The sequence below is a fragment of the Artibeus jamaicensis genome, unplaced genomic scaffold, assembly GCF_021234435.1.
Source record: "Artibeus jamaicensis isolate MK-2021 breed Jamaican fruit bat unplaced genomic scaffold, CSHL_Jam_final contig_447, whole genome shotgun sequence".
Taxonomy (NCBI): Eukaryota; Metazoa; Chordata; class Mammalia; order Chiroptera; family Phyllostomidae; genus Artibeus; species Artibeus jamaicensis.
The window spans coordinates 3,677,414-3,694,502 of NW_026521834.1; the positions used below are offsets into that span (position 1 = coordinate 3,677,414).

Genomic DNA, 17,089 nt, shown 5'->3' on the forward strand with positions numbered 1-17,089 from the left:
TGAATTTCTGGGTTACCACTCCTTACTTTAAAAAATAAGTTCACTACTTATGGGTCCTTACATTTTTCTTAATTTTACTTGATTTTTAAGCTTTTTATAAGTGGCTTGTATTTAATCTTCTGGGATGTATTTTTGTCACTCATTATGTTTCTATGATTCAGTCACATGTAGCTATAATTCATTCATTTTCACTGCTGCATAATATTCCATGGTGCAGATACAGTAGACCCTCTTCCACTGATGGAAGTCTGGGTCATTTCCAGTGGTTTTACTATGTCAAAGACTGTGGCTGTCAGCTTCTTCACACGTAGCTTTGGTGCATTTTCCCAAGTTTCCCTGAGGACAACTGCTGATCCTAGTGTGTATGTTGCATGTGTCCTTTCCCTTCATAACTCCAATGGGCCTAAGCCCGAACAGCGCCTGATGAAGGCGGCAGCTTGCCCCTTCAGTCCAAGTGTCAATTTCCACCTGAGCCCAAAAGAGGTTACGTCTGGAAGACACACTAACGCTTCTAAGCTCTATAGTGATATGTACGCTTTTCCATTTTCTACTTGATAAAGCAGTGGTACGCATAAAACCCAACGGGGCCATGCACTCACACACAAGTTATTTTCACTGCAGGAACAAAGATGAGTGCTGGGGACCACTCTACATGGTCTTGGAGACTGCAGCCCCACCAGAGCAGCCTTCAAAGAAGCCAGGAGGTCTCCCTGGAAGACCAGGAAACACAGGGGGCAGGCACCGCCTGACCCAGCACAGAGGGCGCTCTGTGGGAAACCAGGCCTGATAAAGACACTGCATCCTTTGAAGCCTGCTCTGCTTTGCTTTGTATGGCCCTGCTGATACAAACCGGATGTTTAAGTTCAAGGCATAAAGAGTAAACTCCTTATCTCATGAAACTCGTCTTAAAGGCCATCTGGTGTCAGCATGACTAACAGACACAGACCCTGAGGCAGATCTCTGTGTTCCTTCAATTGTTATCTATGGATAATACCTGTTTCTGTAAGACTGTAGCCTTTGACACTGATTGATGGGCTATGCGTGTATGCTGTATACACCTACACATACCATTCCCAATGAAAGCGGTTTGGGAGAAGGGCTGGGGGCGTTCCCTGCTAGAGGGAATTGCCACCCCCTTTCCTGCTGGAACAAGGTTGTGTTAGGGACAATTTGTTCTCTTCCACAGCGGCCGAGAGAGGTCTGCGGGATGGGGCATCTCCCACAGATGAAGATATTGCCAAAGCAGGACTGTCGGCCAGTGGGTGGCCCCACGGCGCAGCGCTTACAACATCCCCCACCAGGCCATGAGCAGACGTCAGATTTCACAAGGCAGTTTGGGAGCAATGACACAAAATGGACACAGGCAGGCTGCATGAAGGTCCCAGGAGGGGTCAAGGGCAGTGGGTGGCTCACCTTTCATTGGCACTTTCCACGTGGCACAGTCCTGGGCTGCACACAGCTCCCCTCCCCCACTGTGACTATGAGACTGTGAGCTCCTGCTAGCCCTCATCAGAGAATTCAGAAGGTGCTTAATAAATGTTTGTTTAATGCAGGGTGCCGAAAACATGCCCAGAGGGTCGGGGCCCCCACATTGAAAAATCCCAGTAGCACGACCCACAGCTGACAGGGTGGTCGGAGGTGCCCCCTCCGGCCGACAGGCTCTGTGCTGAGAGCAGAGCAGCCAGCAGGCCCCGGCCAGGAGATGCTGGGGAGAGTACTCCCTCCGGCTGAGTCCGCAGCCACAGGGAGCGCTCTTTTCTGCTTCTGCTTCTGCCAGTTCCAGGAAATAGGTTTCTCTGGTCACTTCCCTTACCCGGGTTCGGACTGGAGCTCTTGCCGTGTTAAGCGGCGGCCTGAACAATGGCTGGGGCTGTTCTGTTCCTGCACTCACTAACAATGGCCAAGTTATTTGTACAGCTCAGAGAAACAGCAAATAAAAACTTTTTTCTCTTCCACAAAAGCAGAGCTGCGGGAGCAACATAATGGCCACTTCCTCTGCCAAGGGACTTGAGTAATGGTTTTCTCTAAAACTGAGTCTTTATTTTTTTCTAATGGGAGATGATTAATTATAAACAAGCCATTGGCGAGTGTTGCCTGTGCCAGCCCTTCTTCCCAATGTATTCCTTCTAGACCCTGAACAGCACTGTGTTAACTACGCTTTTTAAAGCACTGTATGCAAGATGGTCACAAATGCTCAGAGGAAAGACGATGAGAAAATAAACTTGCTTAAGTCAGAGTGGGCAGTGCTGCCCTCCCCACCCACCTCCTCACTGCTCCGCCTCGACCTGAACGGCCTCAGAATCAGACCCCGAACCGGGTGGCCACAGGGAGCCCCGCGGCGTTCCTGTGAGGAGGAAGCGGTGGTGCTCACAGCAGGTCCTCCTGGTCTCTCTGTCCCCTCACCAAGCGAGGGGACGGGAGATGATTTCTTTCCCTTCATCTTCCTGTAGTTTTTGAATGTTCTATAAGTTGCTTGTATGACTCTTAAAATGAATATATATATTTAAAACAAAAAAGCTGGGTCTGTCCCAGTTATGATGTTTAGGGGTGAGGGCTCCCGGCAGTGGGTGGAGGGCGGGGGCAGAGGGCGGAGGTGGAGGCGAACATGTGGGCACCAGGGAGCAGGGGTGGAGTAAGGGTGGATTTTTCAGGACAAGCAGCTCCGAGAGCACCACCCACGCCTGAAAGGGGCCATCCCTCCACCCCTTGCAGCTGTGGGTTCTGTCACTCTCTCTGTATTCTATACCCCTGGCCCTAAGCTCTGCGGGCCTGGTCCCCTAGAGGACATAAGGTCACCATCCCAACCCATCTGCCACTGTTCGTTCCCTGGAATCTGCCAGGCCTCACTGACAGAGAAGAGACACAGCGGGCAACCGGTGAGGAGAGCGCGTGCTCCTCAGAGCACCCCTTTCTGCCCCCCAGAGGTGCCCCAGCCCCACCAGCAGCCCTGCCCTGGGCGACAGGGGGTGTGATAGGGAGGGGCTGGCCTGGCACGCCCTGACATTCAGCAAAGAGAACACAACTTAACATTTGTACTTGAGCAATTGCTCAGCCATCTGAGGCCAGGGTTGCGAGCCTGTTCTTGTCAAGAATTCAAGAAGTTTTGTGCACCCATCAGGTGCAAGACCAAAAATTGCTAATCTAGGCGACAGACCTGACAGCTATTGAAGATCCACTATGCACTGACATGCCTCTCCACCTTTTCCAGATCACAATCTTGTTTAATCCCCACAGACCCCATGGAGAACTTAACACTGCCTATAACACAGGCCACCCTGAGATGAAGGTTCCTGACACATGAAGGGAGTCGTGAGGGTGAAATCATTCAAAGGGGCAGTGAGTGGGGGGCCCCAGGAGAAGAGACATGTGAACTGGGCCTTGAGAAGTAAGTGGGAGTTTGATAAGTGGAGCCACCGGGGGCAGCATTCTATGACCAGGGAACAGGGGGCAAAAAGAAGTGAGAACCCAGGAGAGGCAGGTACCTGGTGTTCTCCGCAGGATGACACTTTCCACCCGTGTATAACCTCACTGTGATTCATTTCATGTCAAGTACAACTCCAAGAGCAGGAGGCAAACTGGCACAGAGGAAACAGCTCTGTGTTCTCAGAAGACCGGAGTTCTATTTCTGGTCTTGCCAATGACTTGGGCAGCCCTGGGCACGTCACGGCCCCTGGCACAGCCCGACTTGCCCTCCCTGTGAGATGAGGGTTCGAACTACAATCTGAAGCTCCCTGCTGCCCCCGTTCCTACTGTCTAGCCTCTTAACATGCAAGTAATTAGAGCTCTGAGGGCTGGAAGCACGTGTGTGTCTGTTTGTCTCAGTCACTGCCCGAAAACACGTAATTAATCTATGGACTTACTGTTCTAACAGTTGATGGGTTTTGGAGAGGAATGACAGCCAGGTCATCCCAGTGCCCTCAGACAAAAGCTTCTCCCATTTCTGGAGAGCTCTGGGAGAAACTCCCACACCCTCCCTCGCTACCCACTCCTGAAGGGAAAGAAAATTTAGGTCCTCATCACCCCTGGCAACCGATCCCACACGCCAGCCTGATGCCCACGTCATCCTACCCGTGGGGCACTGGCCCCGCACCACCGTGACAACCCTCAAGCCAGGACTTTGCAGCCCAGCCCTGAGAACAGGGTTCTTCCCCATTCTGAACCTAAGTAAGGTTGGGTGTCAGAAAGCCAAGCAGCTTTGTCGTTTTTCTATTTTTCCCCCTCTTCAAGTAAACTTGCAATGTCAATAACCAGAGAAAAAAGCACACAGAAACATATTTCTCAACTCTCTCGCAGCTTGCTGTTGCTCTTGCCAGCAAAAACAAGTTCAGGTCCCTGGCCCCGATTATGTAAGCAGTGAACCAGCTGCCCAGGGAGCCACTGGGGACACGGCTTCAGCACAGGCCCGCTAATCCCACCGCCCTGCGTTCTGAGCAGAGACGCAGGCCCGCAGCACGCAGCACAGGGGGCCTCTGGCCTCTCAGGTTGCAGGGACACAAGATGGCAGAAGAGGTCACAGGGGATTAAAGGTCCCATCTCAGAAATAAAGGCAAAGGCTGTTGAGAAGTCTCCAGAAGAATGTGGGCCCTTCATGTCCAAACGGAAACAAATGCAGAATTTGGCCCCATGGGGCCTCGGACCAGTTCCCAGAGCTCATCCCCCTTCCTGCCTTCCCAACTAAGGGCTGGGACAAGCCTCCCCGCTTCCAATGTAATAATAATCATAACATTCATTAGCACTCATTAGCACTTACCGCCACGTACCTGTGCTTTACCTGAGAGCTCTCCACACCTTACAACAGCCCCGCGTGGGGGGGCTTGGCCCCACTCCACTGCTGAGGCAGGGAAGTTCAGAGAAGTGACAGACTTGCCCACAAGCTTACAGCTAGTGAAGAAGGGAGTCTGGCCCAAGCCTCTACCTTGCCAGGGCCAGGTGTCACTCTGTGCCCCACCCCCAGGTCCCCCTTTCTGGGCCGCCCACACCCCTACATCTCTCCCTGCCTCCCAGTTTCCACCGCCATGATCTTCTCATGCCTATCCACCCTCCACAGAGCCCTGGGGAAGGGGGTCTGCACTGAGGAATATGTGCTGGTGGGCAGGAGAGGCAAGCTCTGCCTCACCGAGTAGTCCCTCAGAAGGGTCTCTGACCAGAGCCAGTAGCCTAGCACCCTTGACCTTCCTACCCCTACCCTGCAACAGCAGCACTCAAATGACTAGTTATAGTTTCAAAGTGCCCCCACCTCTGACTCTCACCAGGTCACCCACTCACTTCCCCTCCAACCCCCAGAACGCCCTCCTCTGTCTCTAGGGAGAGGCCAGCCCTCAGGGTCTAAGCTATGGCCCCTGCCAAGTTCAGAAACCCAGCTCCCAGCCCCACCCTACCCCAGTCCCTCTTCTTGGACTGCCGGCCCCACTGGCAGCCCCCGCCCTCCTCACTAATGTGTTTGTACTCCTGTGCCTGCTTGTATCTACCTTGTATTTGGTGGTGTCAGTATTTACCTTGGCGCAGCCTTTCCTATCCTTCCGCACCGTGGCCTACATACCACCTGGAGAGAAGCAGCCTTGGAGGCTTTCTGGACCCACAAAACGGTAACGCTGGCTGCTGCCTCCGGGACGAGCATGTGAGCAGCTCCTCAAGAGAAAAACACTTAATCCTCCTCTGGCAGCATCAGAGGTAATCAGCTGGCCCAGGCCCAGAGGTCTGGCCTGGATCACCTCTCAGAGAACATAAACTAATTAGAGGAAAAGCTATCTAAGGAGGGCAAACGATCCAATTCCCCCACCCCCACCAAGCCCCAGGAAGCAGATGAAGAGAGTAAGGCAAGACCGAGCATGGGGAGAAGGGCGTGGATGCCCGCATGGGGACACACACAGGACCCGGGTCCACAGAGCAGCTGAGTTAGGGCTATAGGGGCTAAGGGCTGTTTTGCCCTTAAAAATTATTCAGGACAACCTGCCCATTTTTACAGGAGCACCAGGGCCCAGTCACACAGCCAGTGTGACATGTAGCTGGGACTGGAGCCCTGGGCCCTGGGACTCGTCATGCTTGGCCCAGGGCCCGTGGCCCACGCCTTCCCTGCAGAAGGGCACCAAGGGACCTGTCTTCCCACCAGAGTCTAACCAGGAGCCTGACCCCTATGAGGACTTTTTTCTGTGTTTGTGGAGGGGGCTTGGCAAGGGGGAGCAGGAAGAAGGGACCTGACGTATGCCCCCATCTCGTCCTGAACATGTCCAGCACCATCTCCTACCCTTTTACATATGGGAAAGCAAAGCTACATGAGGAAGAAGTCTCGAAGGGGAGGTGTGGGAGGGAGTGACCGGAGGGGGACCCAGGGCAGGCTCCAGGCCGGTCACGTTCCGCCCTGTATCTGCGTGGGGATTACATGGGTGAGCCGTTTATGGCAGTTCATCAAGCTCTCGGAACTACACTGAGTGCACTCTCCTCTAGGTGTGTTACACCGCAATGCACACTCTTACAAAGCACCTGGCGTGCCCCCTCCTGCACTCTCACCTCTGCCCAAGCTCAGGCCTGTGCCCCCCTGGCGACCTCACGTGCCACGAGGTCGTGGAAACAGCTCGGAGTGGACGAGCAGGCACGTCCGTCCTCAGTGAAGCTGGGAACCTGATTCCGGCCTTGCTGTAGGGTTATAATACGCTTCAAAGTTTGGTAAGGCTAATTCTCCTCCCAGTTCTCTGCTTTTTTCAGAACTGTCCCGGCTATCCTTGCCTATTTACTTTTCCATCTGAACTTTAGAATCAGCTTGCCTAGTTTTAAAAAGGCCTGTTGGTATTTTTATTGGGATCAAGAAAATTTAGAGTCTAACTTGGGGAACACAAGCCTATTTACAATGCTGAGTCTTCCTACGTCGGAACAGGGGAGGCCTGTGCAGGAAAGTGTAAAGCTACCATAACTGAAAGAGTGTGCCACTGGCCCACGGACAAACAATAATACTATGGAAGATGCTAGAAAATTCTAAAGTAATAGTAACCAAAAATAGCCTAGTCTGCACTACTGAACTGTATCCTTTAATTTTTTTAATCCTCACCCAAGGATACGTTTATCGATTTTAGAGAGAGAGAGAGAGACATCAATGTGAGAAACACCATGGGTTGCCTCCCGTACATACTCTGACCAGGGTTGAACCTACAGCCTAGGTATGTGCCCTGACCTGGAATCGAACCTGAGACTTTTTGATGTACAGGATAATGTTACGACCAACTGACCAACCCGGCCAGGGCTGAACTGTACACCTTAAAAATGGCTAAGATGACAAATTTTATGCAACTCATATTTTCCCACAATTTTTAAAAACTAGCTTAGTCTGAGTGTTGGCTACATACACAGCTCACCTAACTGGCCCTCCCAACAGTCCATCCACCTCACAGAGCAGAAGGCTGCCATACAGCTGGTCAGGGCTGAGCCTGGTCCCAAGCCTAAGCCATTGGGCTTCAGAATTTGTCTTTAACTACTTGCTATGCTGAGAAACAGTATAAAACCAAGTACATACAGTAATTTGATAGATTTGAAAAGTGACTTTTAAAATCAGTAGAGAAAAGATTCAACAAACTGTAAAGGAACAATAGGTTACACTGGAGAAAAAGTTAGAGCCATACCTCATTCCTCACTCCATGAGAAATGAAATGGATCAAACGTTCAAATAGAAAAAACTTTTAAGTACCAAGAAAACAAATTAGAATCTTTCAAAGTAATATTGACATATGGAAGACTTTATTAAGTATGACACAAAACCTAGAAGTCATAAAAAACCTGATATATTCAACTACTTTTTTTTAATTTGCATGGCAAAACCCATCCCCTGACAGGAAAAAAAGAAAAAGTCAAAAGACAAATAACAAGTTGGAGAAAAAATTCACAACTTGTATCACAGATGAAGGACTAAGATTCTTAATATAGTAAGACCTCCTATAAACAGTAAAAAAAAAGACCAACCACCCATTTTTAAAAAATGAGCAATGAATATAAATAAGCAGTTCATGTATGTAGATTACACAAATGTTTTTTCTATATTGTTTTCTTTTTTAAATATATTTTATTGATTGTTATTACAGTTGTCCCATTTCCCCCTTCATTCCCCTCCACCCTACACACCCCTCCCTCCACATTCCCCCCCTTTAGTTCATGTCCATGTGTCTTAAGTTCTTTAGATTCCATATTTCCCATACTATTCTTGCCCTCCCTGTATTTTCTCCCCACCACCTATGCTACTTATTCCCTGTACCTTCCCCCCCTCCTCCTCCCACTCCCCTGTTGCTAACCCTCCATGTGATCTCCATTTCTGTGGTTCTGTTCCTGTTCTAGTTGTTTCCTTAGTTTGTTTTTATTTTAGGCATGGTTGTTAGTAACTGTGAGTTTTCTGTCATTTTAGTATACATGTTCTTTATCTTCTTTTTCTTAGGTAAGTCCCTTTAACATTTCATATAGTAAGGGCTTGGTGATGATGAACTTCTTGAATTTGACCTTATCTGAGAAGCACTTTATCTGCCCTTCCATTCTAAATGAAAGTTTTGCTGGATAGAGCAATCTTGGATGTAGGTCTTTGGATTTCATGACTCGGAATACCTCTTTCCAGCCCCTTCTTGCCTGTAAGGTCTCTTTTGAGAAATCAGCTGACAGTCTGATGGGGACTTCTTTGTAGGTGACTGTCCCCTTATCTCTTGCTGCTTCTAGGATTCTGTCCTTCATTTTAATCTTGGCTAATGTAATGATGATGTGCCTTGGTGTGTTTCTCTTTGGGTCCACCTTCTTTGGGACTCTCTGAGCTTCCTGGATTTCCTGGAAGTCTACTTCCTTTGCCAGATTGGGGAGTTCTCCTTTATTATTTGTTCAAATAAGTTTTCCACTTGTTGCTTTTGTTCTTCCCCTTCTGGTACCCCTATAATTTGGATGTTGGAACATTTAAAGATGTCCTGGAGGTTCCTAAGTCTCTCCTCATTTTTTTGAATTCTCGTTTCTTCATATTTTCTGTTTGGTCATTTTTTTCTTCCTTCTGGTCCACTCCCTTGATTTGGGTCCCAGTTTACTTTCCATCACTATTGGTTTCCTGTGCATTTCCCTTCATTTCAATTAATTTAGCCTTCATTTTTTCATCTAATTTGCGACTAAAATCAACCAGTTCTATGAGCATCCTGATCACCAGTGTTTTGAACTGTGCATCTGATAGGTTGGCTATCTCTTTGTCGCTTAGAAGTATTGGCTCTGGGGCTTTGAGCTGTTTTTCTGCGTGAGCCATCATGTTTTGGTCTGTTCGCACCTGTTATGGATGAGGGGCAGAGCCTTAGGTGTTCACCAGGGGGAGGCAACCCATGTGGCTGGGTTGTGACGCTGTGTGTGGGATGGGGCCTGAGAGGGAAAAAAATGGCGTTTTGCTCTGCTCTCTGTTGCACCTCAGTCCCTTCCGCCACCTCCCCCAAGCAAAGTGGGCCTTTCTGGTACTGACTCCTGTGTGGGTGGGCTGCCTGCGCTCTGGGACCCTGTGGGTCTCTCCAACTAACTATTCTGCAAGGGTGGGAGTCTCTCCATGCGCCTCAACCCCCACAAGTGTTTTCAACCGGTGTTTTGAAGCTTTATTTCCTGGCACCAGGGCCCTGGGTTGTGTGGTCTGTCTTGCTCCCCAGTTATCTGGGTGCAAATGTGGAACCACTGCCCATCAGCCAGCCACCTTGCGCACAGTGCCCCACTTCTCAATCACCACCTTGCTGGGTCTGCCTGTTGTCACCCCACACCCGGGGTCTGCCAGCCACTGCCTGGGTGCCCAGGGTCTGCCCAGAGTGCCTTGCGTGCCCAGTGTCACTGCCTCCTGTGCCATGACCCCTCTCCACTGGGCTACCAGTCTGGATGAATGTGTCTATTTTAACCCCTTGGTTGTCTGACTTCCATACAGTTCAACTTTCTTTCAGTTTTGGTTGTTACTTTGTTTCTGAATTTTTGTTGTCCTTATTTTAGCTGTTCGAGGAGGTACTGTGTGTCTACCTATGCCTCCATCTTGGCCGGAAGTCTGCAAATATTTCTTAAAAATGCAAAAATTGGCCCTGGTTGGGTAGCTCAGTTGGTCAAAGTCATCCCAATGCACCGAAGTTACAGGTTCAATCCCTGGTCAGGGTACATACTAGAAGCAACCAATGAATGCATAAATAAGTGGAACAACAATTGATGTTTCTTTCCCTCTCTCTTTCTCCCCCCTCCCTTTCCTCTCTCTCTAAAATCAATAAGCATATCCTTGGGAGAAGATTTTTTAAAAAAGGAAACTGGGCAAATAAACTCAGTGGGTTCATACAATGAAATATCAAAAAATGAAAGAGGAAGTTCTTTATTTAATAGAAATAAGTAAACTTTCCTTAGTGCACTGGGTGCAGTGGTCAAGAGTTCAAGCCCAAGATTCAGACACACCCAAGTTCAAACCCTAGGTCAGCCACTTACTAGCTATGTGATGTTGTTGGTCTAGTTTCTCACCTCTTTAGGCCTCATTTTTTCCATCCATAAAATGGAATTAATAATAATGGCCACTTCAAAATGTTGTCACAAGAATTACATTTGATAATTAATGTTAAAATCTTAGTACTATTTTTAGGACATAACTAATCTCTCAAAAACCATGAACAATTATAATTATTATCCCCACTGCATTAATGCATCTTTCCACTTTTCTGTGAAAAAGTCTTCATTCCATAGCCTTGCCCTCCTCCCAACAAAACAAGCTCCTAGCATCAGTTACACTATCGAGTACCCATTACTGTTTGTCACGGTCTAAGACACACTGTTCTTGCCTAGGCTTAAGGTGGTTTGCCCCCAAGGTGGGCTGGCTGGTGAAGTGAGCAGCCAGGAGGCAGGCCCAGACTGTCCGACCACTAGGCTGGCCTCTCTCAGAGACAGAGAAAGCTCACTTATAGTGACATGTGGTTGCAAAACATTCTCCTGACTCAAAGTGCTATGAATTAACGAACATGGGGTTACAGCGCAAAGGCTGAAATATACACTGTGGCCTTTTAGTACACTCAGTACTGAAGAGAAGGCAGCGCACACTTGCTGGGACGAGGGTGGGGCCCCCCTTGCTGCACCAGTGGGTGTGGTATCAGGGAGGACACTCTGAAGAGAGATGACCTTAAAGTCCCCATGCTTTGAAGAGTGGGAGTTGCTAGTGACACCGTGATACAGTGAAAGTAGCGAGGTTCAGAGCCTGGTCTGTCACTTCCTTGCTGTGTGATTTCGAGCAAGTTAGTTAACTTCTCTGAGCTTCTGCTTCCACTTGCCTACTCTGGGGAATTGCTTCAGCAGTTCTCACCTCTCTCTCTCTCTGTCAGTTTTTGGTCTCTACCAGATCATTATCTACCAGATTCCATCAATATGGGAGGCTCCCAAATTCAAACCTCAAGCTCAGTACTGATTCCCAAACTCCAGACTCCTGTATCCAACTCCTCAGTGTTTTCTTCTGGTTGTTAGATACCTCAGTGGCAACATGTCCGAAACAGACCCTGATCTCCTCCAATAAAACCTGCCTGTCCTACCACCTCTCCCATCTGTACAATGGCTGAAACACCCTCTCACATAAGGCTGCTGGGAAGGGTAAATGAGATCACAGATGCAGTGTCCAGGACAGTTCTGTGTGCACAGTTGGCACTCAATATGGCAACGGACACTGTCATCACCGTCATGAAGAGGGCAAAGACCAAAAGATGTTTTTCAGGGAAGGAAACTGGAAGGTGGAGGGGAATGAGAACAGGTGCTAGGGGACAGCCTGGATGTCAGCCTCAGGGACACACACCTGAGGGCGGAGCCCTCAGGCTGAGCTGGCAGGGGGTGGGGGTGGGGGAGCAGGGGAGCCCGCTGCTGAAAGTCAAGACTGAACCCAGGACCACGCAGGAAAAGCCCCGACCCTGCCAGAGTCTTGGGACCTCTTTGGGTCTGAAGGCCAGAGACAGGATTAGACCACACCGATCAACTACCCAAAAGAAGCTCCCCCGGCCCCACCAGACAGAGTTCGAAGCTTTTCTTCACCGCCTTCCCCTGGCCCCTGCAGCCCTGGAGGATTCTCTCCTGAAGACTCAAAACGCAGTGACAGTTCGTGACCTGACAAAGTGACATGAACCAATCCAAGTAGCCCCATGGCTGAGGCCTGGGCTCCCCAAGGACAGCTGCGGCTTCACCAAGGCCAGGGGCCTCCTGTCCCTGCCCCCGGAGCCCAACGGGCCCACCCACAGGTAATGCCAGAGGAGGCAGGAATTTTCCTGCCCAAGATGAGAGTAACAAGGAGAAAATTCTGAAGTGTCCTCAATTAAATTACAGCAGGCGGAAAGGTGGGAGGGAGAGACAAGTGAACTAGCTATCAACTGCAGGACAACCAGCAAAAGGCTGCGCACGCTCTCCAGAGTGTGCGTTGGAACAGGGAGTTAACTTTCGGGTGACTATTTCACAATCACCTAAAGCAAACAGGCAGGCGTTTCCGACCACCAGGCTCCCATTTGTTGCTCCGTGCGAACTGTCCAGACTGTTGGCCACTCGGTCCAGAGGAGCACGCGCTCCTTATAGGCTCCCACCCTCCCCACCCTCTGCACCCATAGCCAGTGTAAATGCTTTCAGAACGACTTACATCTCTTCCTTTTCCCCCCCAAACACAACGTACAAACGCGCCGTGGGCCCGGGACGGCAGACCCTGCCCTCTCCGGCCCCACCGGGGGCAGTTTTGCCCACACACCCAGGACCTTGTCCTTCCCAGCCAGCATTGGGCTCCATAAACACTTTCCTTCAGGAAAGCTTTCGGCCATGGAAGTGTTTTGGTTGACAGGTACATAAGGAATGTCTAAATAGTTTTATACTTCCTTCAGGCCTTCATTCACATAACCATCTCGGCGAAAACTCCCCTGGCCTGCCCCTGAAGGGACCCATTGAACATGCCCTCTCGACATAAACGCACGGCTCCTAACTCCCTCCCCGTCACTCTTCCTCCTTCGCCTGGGCCACAGTCATACTGCGTATTTCATTTACTCCCTCACTGGAACGAAGCTCCCACAAGGAGGGAAAGTCTGTCTGCCCTGCTCACAGCCACATCTATAGCTCTTAGCACGGTGCCTGGACGCAGCAGCAGCTGAAAACACTTCTTTCAAATGAATGAATTATTAGCTACGCCTATTTAAGCACTTGCTCTGCACTAGGGACTTCCTTTAAAACACAGTCTGGCTCATTTTCCCCTTCTGCTCTGTTCCGTAGTGTAATCACTGGTGTTTCTAGGCGAGAACAGGGGTCCTGAGCGGTGAGACCACTCACCCAAGCTCACATCGTTTCTCCGTGGCCGGGCAGGCGGGGATCGGCCTGGCTCCCAGCCTCAGCCACCACCTGGACCAGACGAGCTGTGTTCAGCTGCAGGAGGAAAGAAGGACTGGACAGGGACAAAGGAAGAAGCAACAGGAGGCCTCTGGAAGTTCTCCCAAACCCGCGACGGAAAACACCTTTCATCTCTTCTGTCCGGCTCAGAGGCCTTTAGTGACGGGTGCTACTGAGCACCTGACATGCAGCTAGCACAACTAAGAAGCCACACTTTTAATTTGATTCCATCTTAATTAACTTAAATTTACATAGCCACACTTAGCAAGCAGCTACCATGTTAGAGAGTAGAGTCATAGCCTTTAAGACTGACCTGGAAATGCCCAGGTTTGTGACAGGAATGCTGTCCCTCACAGGGCTGGTGGCCGGCAGGCCTGCTGAGACAGTGGCAGGGGGAGGAGAGGGGTGCGTGTTCACAACTGCGGGAACCCAGGCCGCCTTGCGTGACCCCCACCCTGAGAGGGGAGGCTTTGCTGACCCAATCCCAGGATGAAGTGACAGGGTTGGGGTCGGCACGCCTGCTGCCTGGGGTCTGGTCCTCAGTCAGAGGGGCTTCCTCCCCACCCCGAGACAGTTCATCATCAAGTAGTGGGCACTGAGCAGGATGTGTCACATGGCTGGGTTCCTCAGTCCCTCTCAGGGATTTACACCTGACCACATTCAAGTTCCTTTCAGGTAGAGTCTGGGTGGCTGACCGCACACAGGTCCCACAGGGCTTACACAGACTCAACAAGGGTTTTCTGCGCTCAATACACAAGGACAGAGCCAAAGCAGGAGCAGGTTTCTGGCTGGTGGAAGCTGAGCCCCCTGGCGGGGGCCTTAGTTCAGTTCCTCAATCTTGCTGTTTGGCCAGCCATCCTCAAACTTGCCAATTGCAAAGGACATTTGTTAAAAAAAGACATTTCCCAAGACTCACTCCCAGATATTTCTCTTGGGTATATCTGGGGCCAAGAATCGGCATTTGGGCTTGCCCCCAGTCCCACGCTTCACACACACACACACACACACACACACACACACACCAGTTCTGATGCAACCAGACCCAGAACTAATCTTTTGAGAAATACTGATGCAGGCTGAGGTCAGGAAAGCGGGTAGACATCAAGGGCAGGAAGAAATCGCCCAAAGGCAAGCTCAGAAGCTGAGGCAGGAGGATGAATGACAGCAAGGTATGTTTGTTCGGTGCGCCGTCACTCTGCAGAAGGCAGCAGGAGACCCTGAGTCACCTGGGTGCAGCCCGTGTCCATGGCAAGTGCTCGTGAGCTCCAGCGTATGTGGGCAGCCCCTGCCCCCAAGGAAGGCAGGTCTCCTGGCTGTAAGACCCCACAGCCCGGAGAGCCGGCGGACTTCCCCTCCAGACCCACTCCAGCTGCTGCTCACCCTTGGCCCCTCACTTCTCCAAAGCAAGACATCTCAGTCATTTGCTCCATGCTTCCTGTACGATGTCTTTATTTTTACTCTCGAGTCTGTGGGCTGCGTCTGTGTGGGTGTAGGAGGGGAGTTGGGTATTTTTACTTCTCTGCATTTTCCTTCTGAACTGCGAGGGCTTTCACTTCCTCCCCAAACTCTCAGTTCTGCCTTAAATTCACAGCCTGTCCAGGCCTTGAGACCACCTTGTCCATCCCTCCTGGGCACCAGAGAAATGGAGAAACAATGGTCAATGGCTGCCTTCACAGGGCCTAACCGCTCAGGAGTGCGGTGAAGCCAGAGAGGTAGCAGTAACCTCCCTGGGGCAGGTGCCCTGGCTGCGGTGTGAGTAGCAGCAGAGGCAGGGAGGGGAGCCTTGCTCCCTCCTGACAGGAGCCTCAACTCTGCCCTGCATCCTTCTGACACCATGATGGGCAAGCCTGGGCCTCCATTTCCCTACCCTGGCCTCTTCTGCCCCAGTGCTCAGCCAGCCAGGGGTCACCCTCAGCTTGGCACCCCTCAGCTCTTCCTACTGTGCTAGTTCTACATTTCGGAGTCTTGGGGACCTGCTGCACTGGAACTCAGGGACATGGAGCGGTGGGCCTCTCCCATCCCAAGCTCTCTGAACCTCAGTCTCCTCTCTGAAACAAAGTACGAGCGTACTAGACCCAATGGAGACTTAGAAAACGTGCCTTAAAGCACAGGCGGCCTCAGCCAGCAGCACCTCCATATGTTCCAGGAACCGAAAAGCAGGCTCCAGAAAATTATCTCCCAGTGGGGGACATCAGCCTGCCCCCTTGGTTTTCCGCTTCATCTTCAGAGAAGCCCTCAGACCTTAAAATAGACCTCTGGAGAGGCAGTGGCCCAGCTGGACTGGACAGACTAGACCCGCAGCTGGGCACCCTGCCAGGGGCAGATTACAGTCCACAGGAACAAAAGTGCCCCCTGGCCTCTGCCTCACCCCTCCTCTCCTCTGGAAGTGGAGTCCAGTGTGTGCCAGCCTCCAGGCGTCCCAATCCCTGGCCATCATCCTCCTTGCTTAGGTTCAAGTCCCAGGGCTGGGCACACAGCTTGTGGAGCTGGTGTCTGCGGAAGCCTGTGCAAGCAGCCAGAGGGTCGTGACTCAGCGCCCATGAAGTCAGTCCCTTCAACAGTCAGGGCGCTGTCATCCACACATACAGCTCGGGGGCCGAGGGGAGAGCCAGGCAAGGTGCCCCCCGACCCAAAGCTGAGGCTGGCGGGGGGGGGGGGGCAGCCTTAGGCGGGAACTCCACCCCTCTGGGGTATTTCCCCTCCGAGTCACCCGGTACCCAGTTGTGTAAGGGACACTGGAAGGAGACCCGAGAATCGGGTTTCTGAGAACACACCAAGCCCTGTGAGTAGACCACAGGGTGCTTCCCGGCCGCAGGGCAGTCTCAGCTGAGACCGCACCTCCGGAGGCGCAGGACGCAGCAGGGAGCACGGGCGCCCCCCGCCCGCGACGGAACAGCTGGGCCACTCGGAGCCCGCACCTTGTGCCCGCGGGAACCCAAACTAGCCTTCACCCCTCCTTCCCTCCCTCAGGCCGCTCACCAGCCCCCATCTGCGGCGACCACAGCGGTTTCTCCCACCCGCCGGTTGGCCCAGCCCTCTAGGTGTGCGCGAGGCCCTTACCCAGCGCTGGGCAGACCCCTGGGGCCAGTGCCGCCCCCGGCGCGGCCAGCAGGGCGGTGAGCAGGGCGCAGCGGACCGCCAGCATGCTTTCTCCTTGGCTAATGGTCCATAGCTCCAGACGGGCAGGCGGGCGAGCGGGCGGGTCGGAACCGGGCGACCGGGGCGGGGCGGCGGCGGGCGGGCTCAGGCTCCTAGGGCAGCCCCCATCCCTGGGGGCCCGCGCTCGGCGCGCCGGGCGAGTCCTGGAGCCCCGCGCCGTGCCCGGCTCGGCTCCTTCTGGCCGAGCTCCGTGTCAGTGCGACTTCCCACTTGCACGTGACTCAGAGCCGCGGACAGTCCAGGCAACGCAGGAAAACATTTGAGGAACTCGCGCTGGGGCGTCTCTGGGCCGCCCCAAGGTGCAGTTACGAAAGCCGGAGCGGATGGCGCAACAGCCCCGCGCCCGGACGGATCACAGGCTTCCTGCCAGGGCGCCACACCTGAGCCCCGGGGCAGAAGACCCCGAGCCCGGCGGGGGCGAGCTAGGCTGGGCCCCTCCCCTAGGTTCCATTGATGAGAGGAGGGGATTTAGCCAATGTCGTTTTTGATTTTAGGTTTCGTGAACTGGATGACGCACTGAACGGAGCACCTGGAGAGCTCTGGAGGAGGCCATGTGCCCCTCGCCGTCACTGTCAAGCACGCTGCAGCACGGGGTGCC

General features: G+C 52.1%; 1 protein-coding gene across 2 annotated transcripts in view; it reads right to left on the reverse strand.

Annotated features, from left to right (window-relative positions):
• Positions 1 to 16,834, reverse strand: part of IL6R (interleukin 6 receptor) — a 48,542-nt gene extending 31,708 nt beyond the window's left edge. Inside the window, exon 1 of one of the 2 annotated variants that reach the window (XM_053666204.1) lies at positions 16,393 to 16,834. In XM_053666204.1, the coding sequence (XP_053522179.1) occupies positions 16,393 to 16,477 (85 nt within the window). In that variant the 5' untranslated portion in view covers positions 16,478 to 16,834. The remainder of the gene's footprint in view (positions 1 to 16,392) is intronic. The other variant, XM_037162496.2, reaches the window with a different exon arrangement.
• Positions 16,835 to 17,089: the final 255 nt, after the last annotated feature.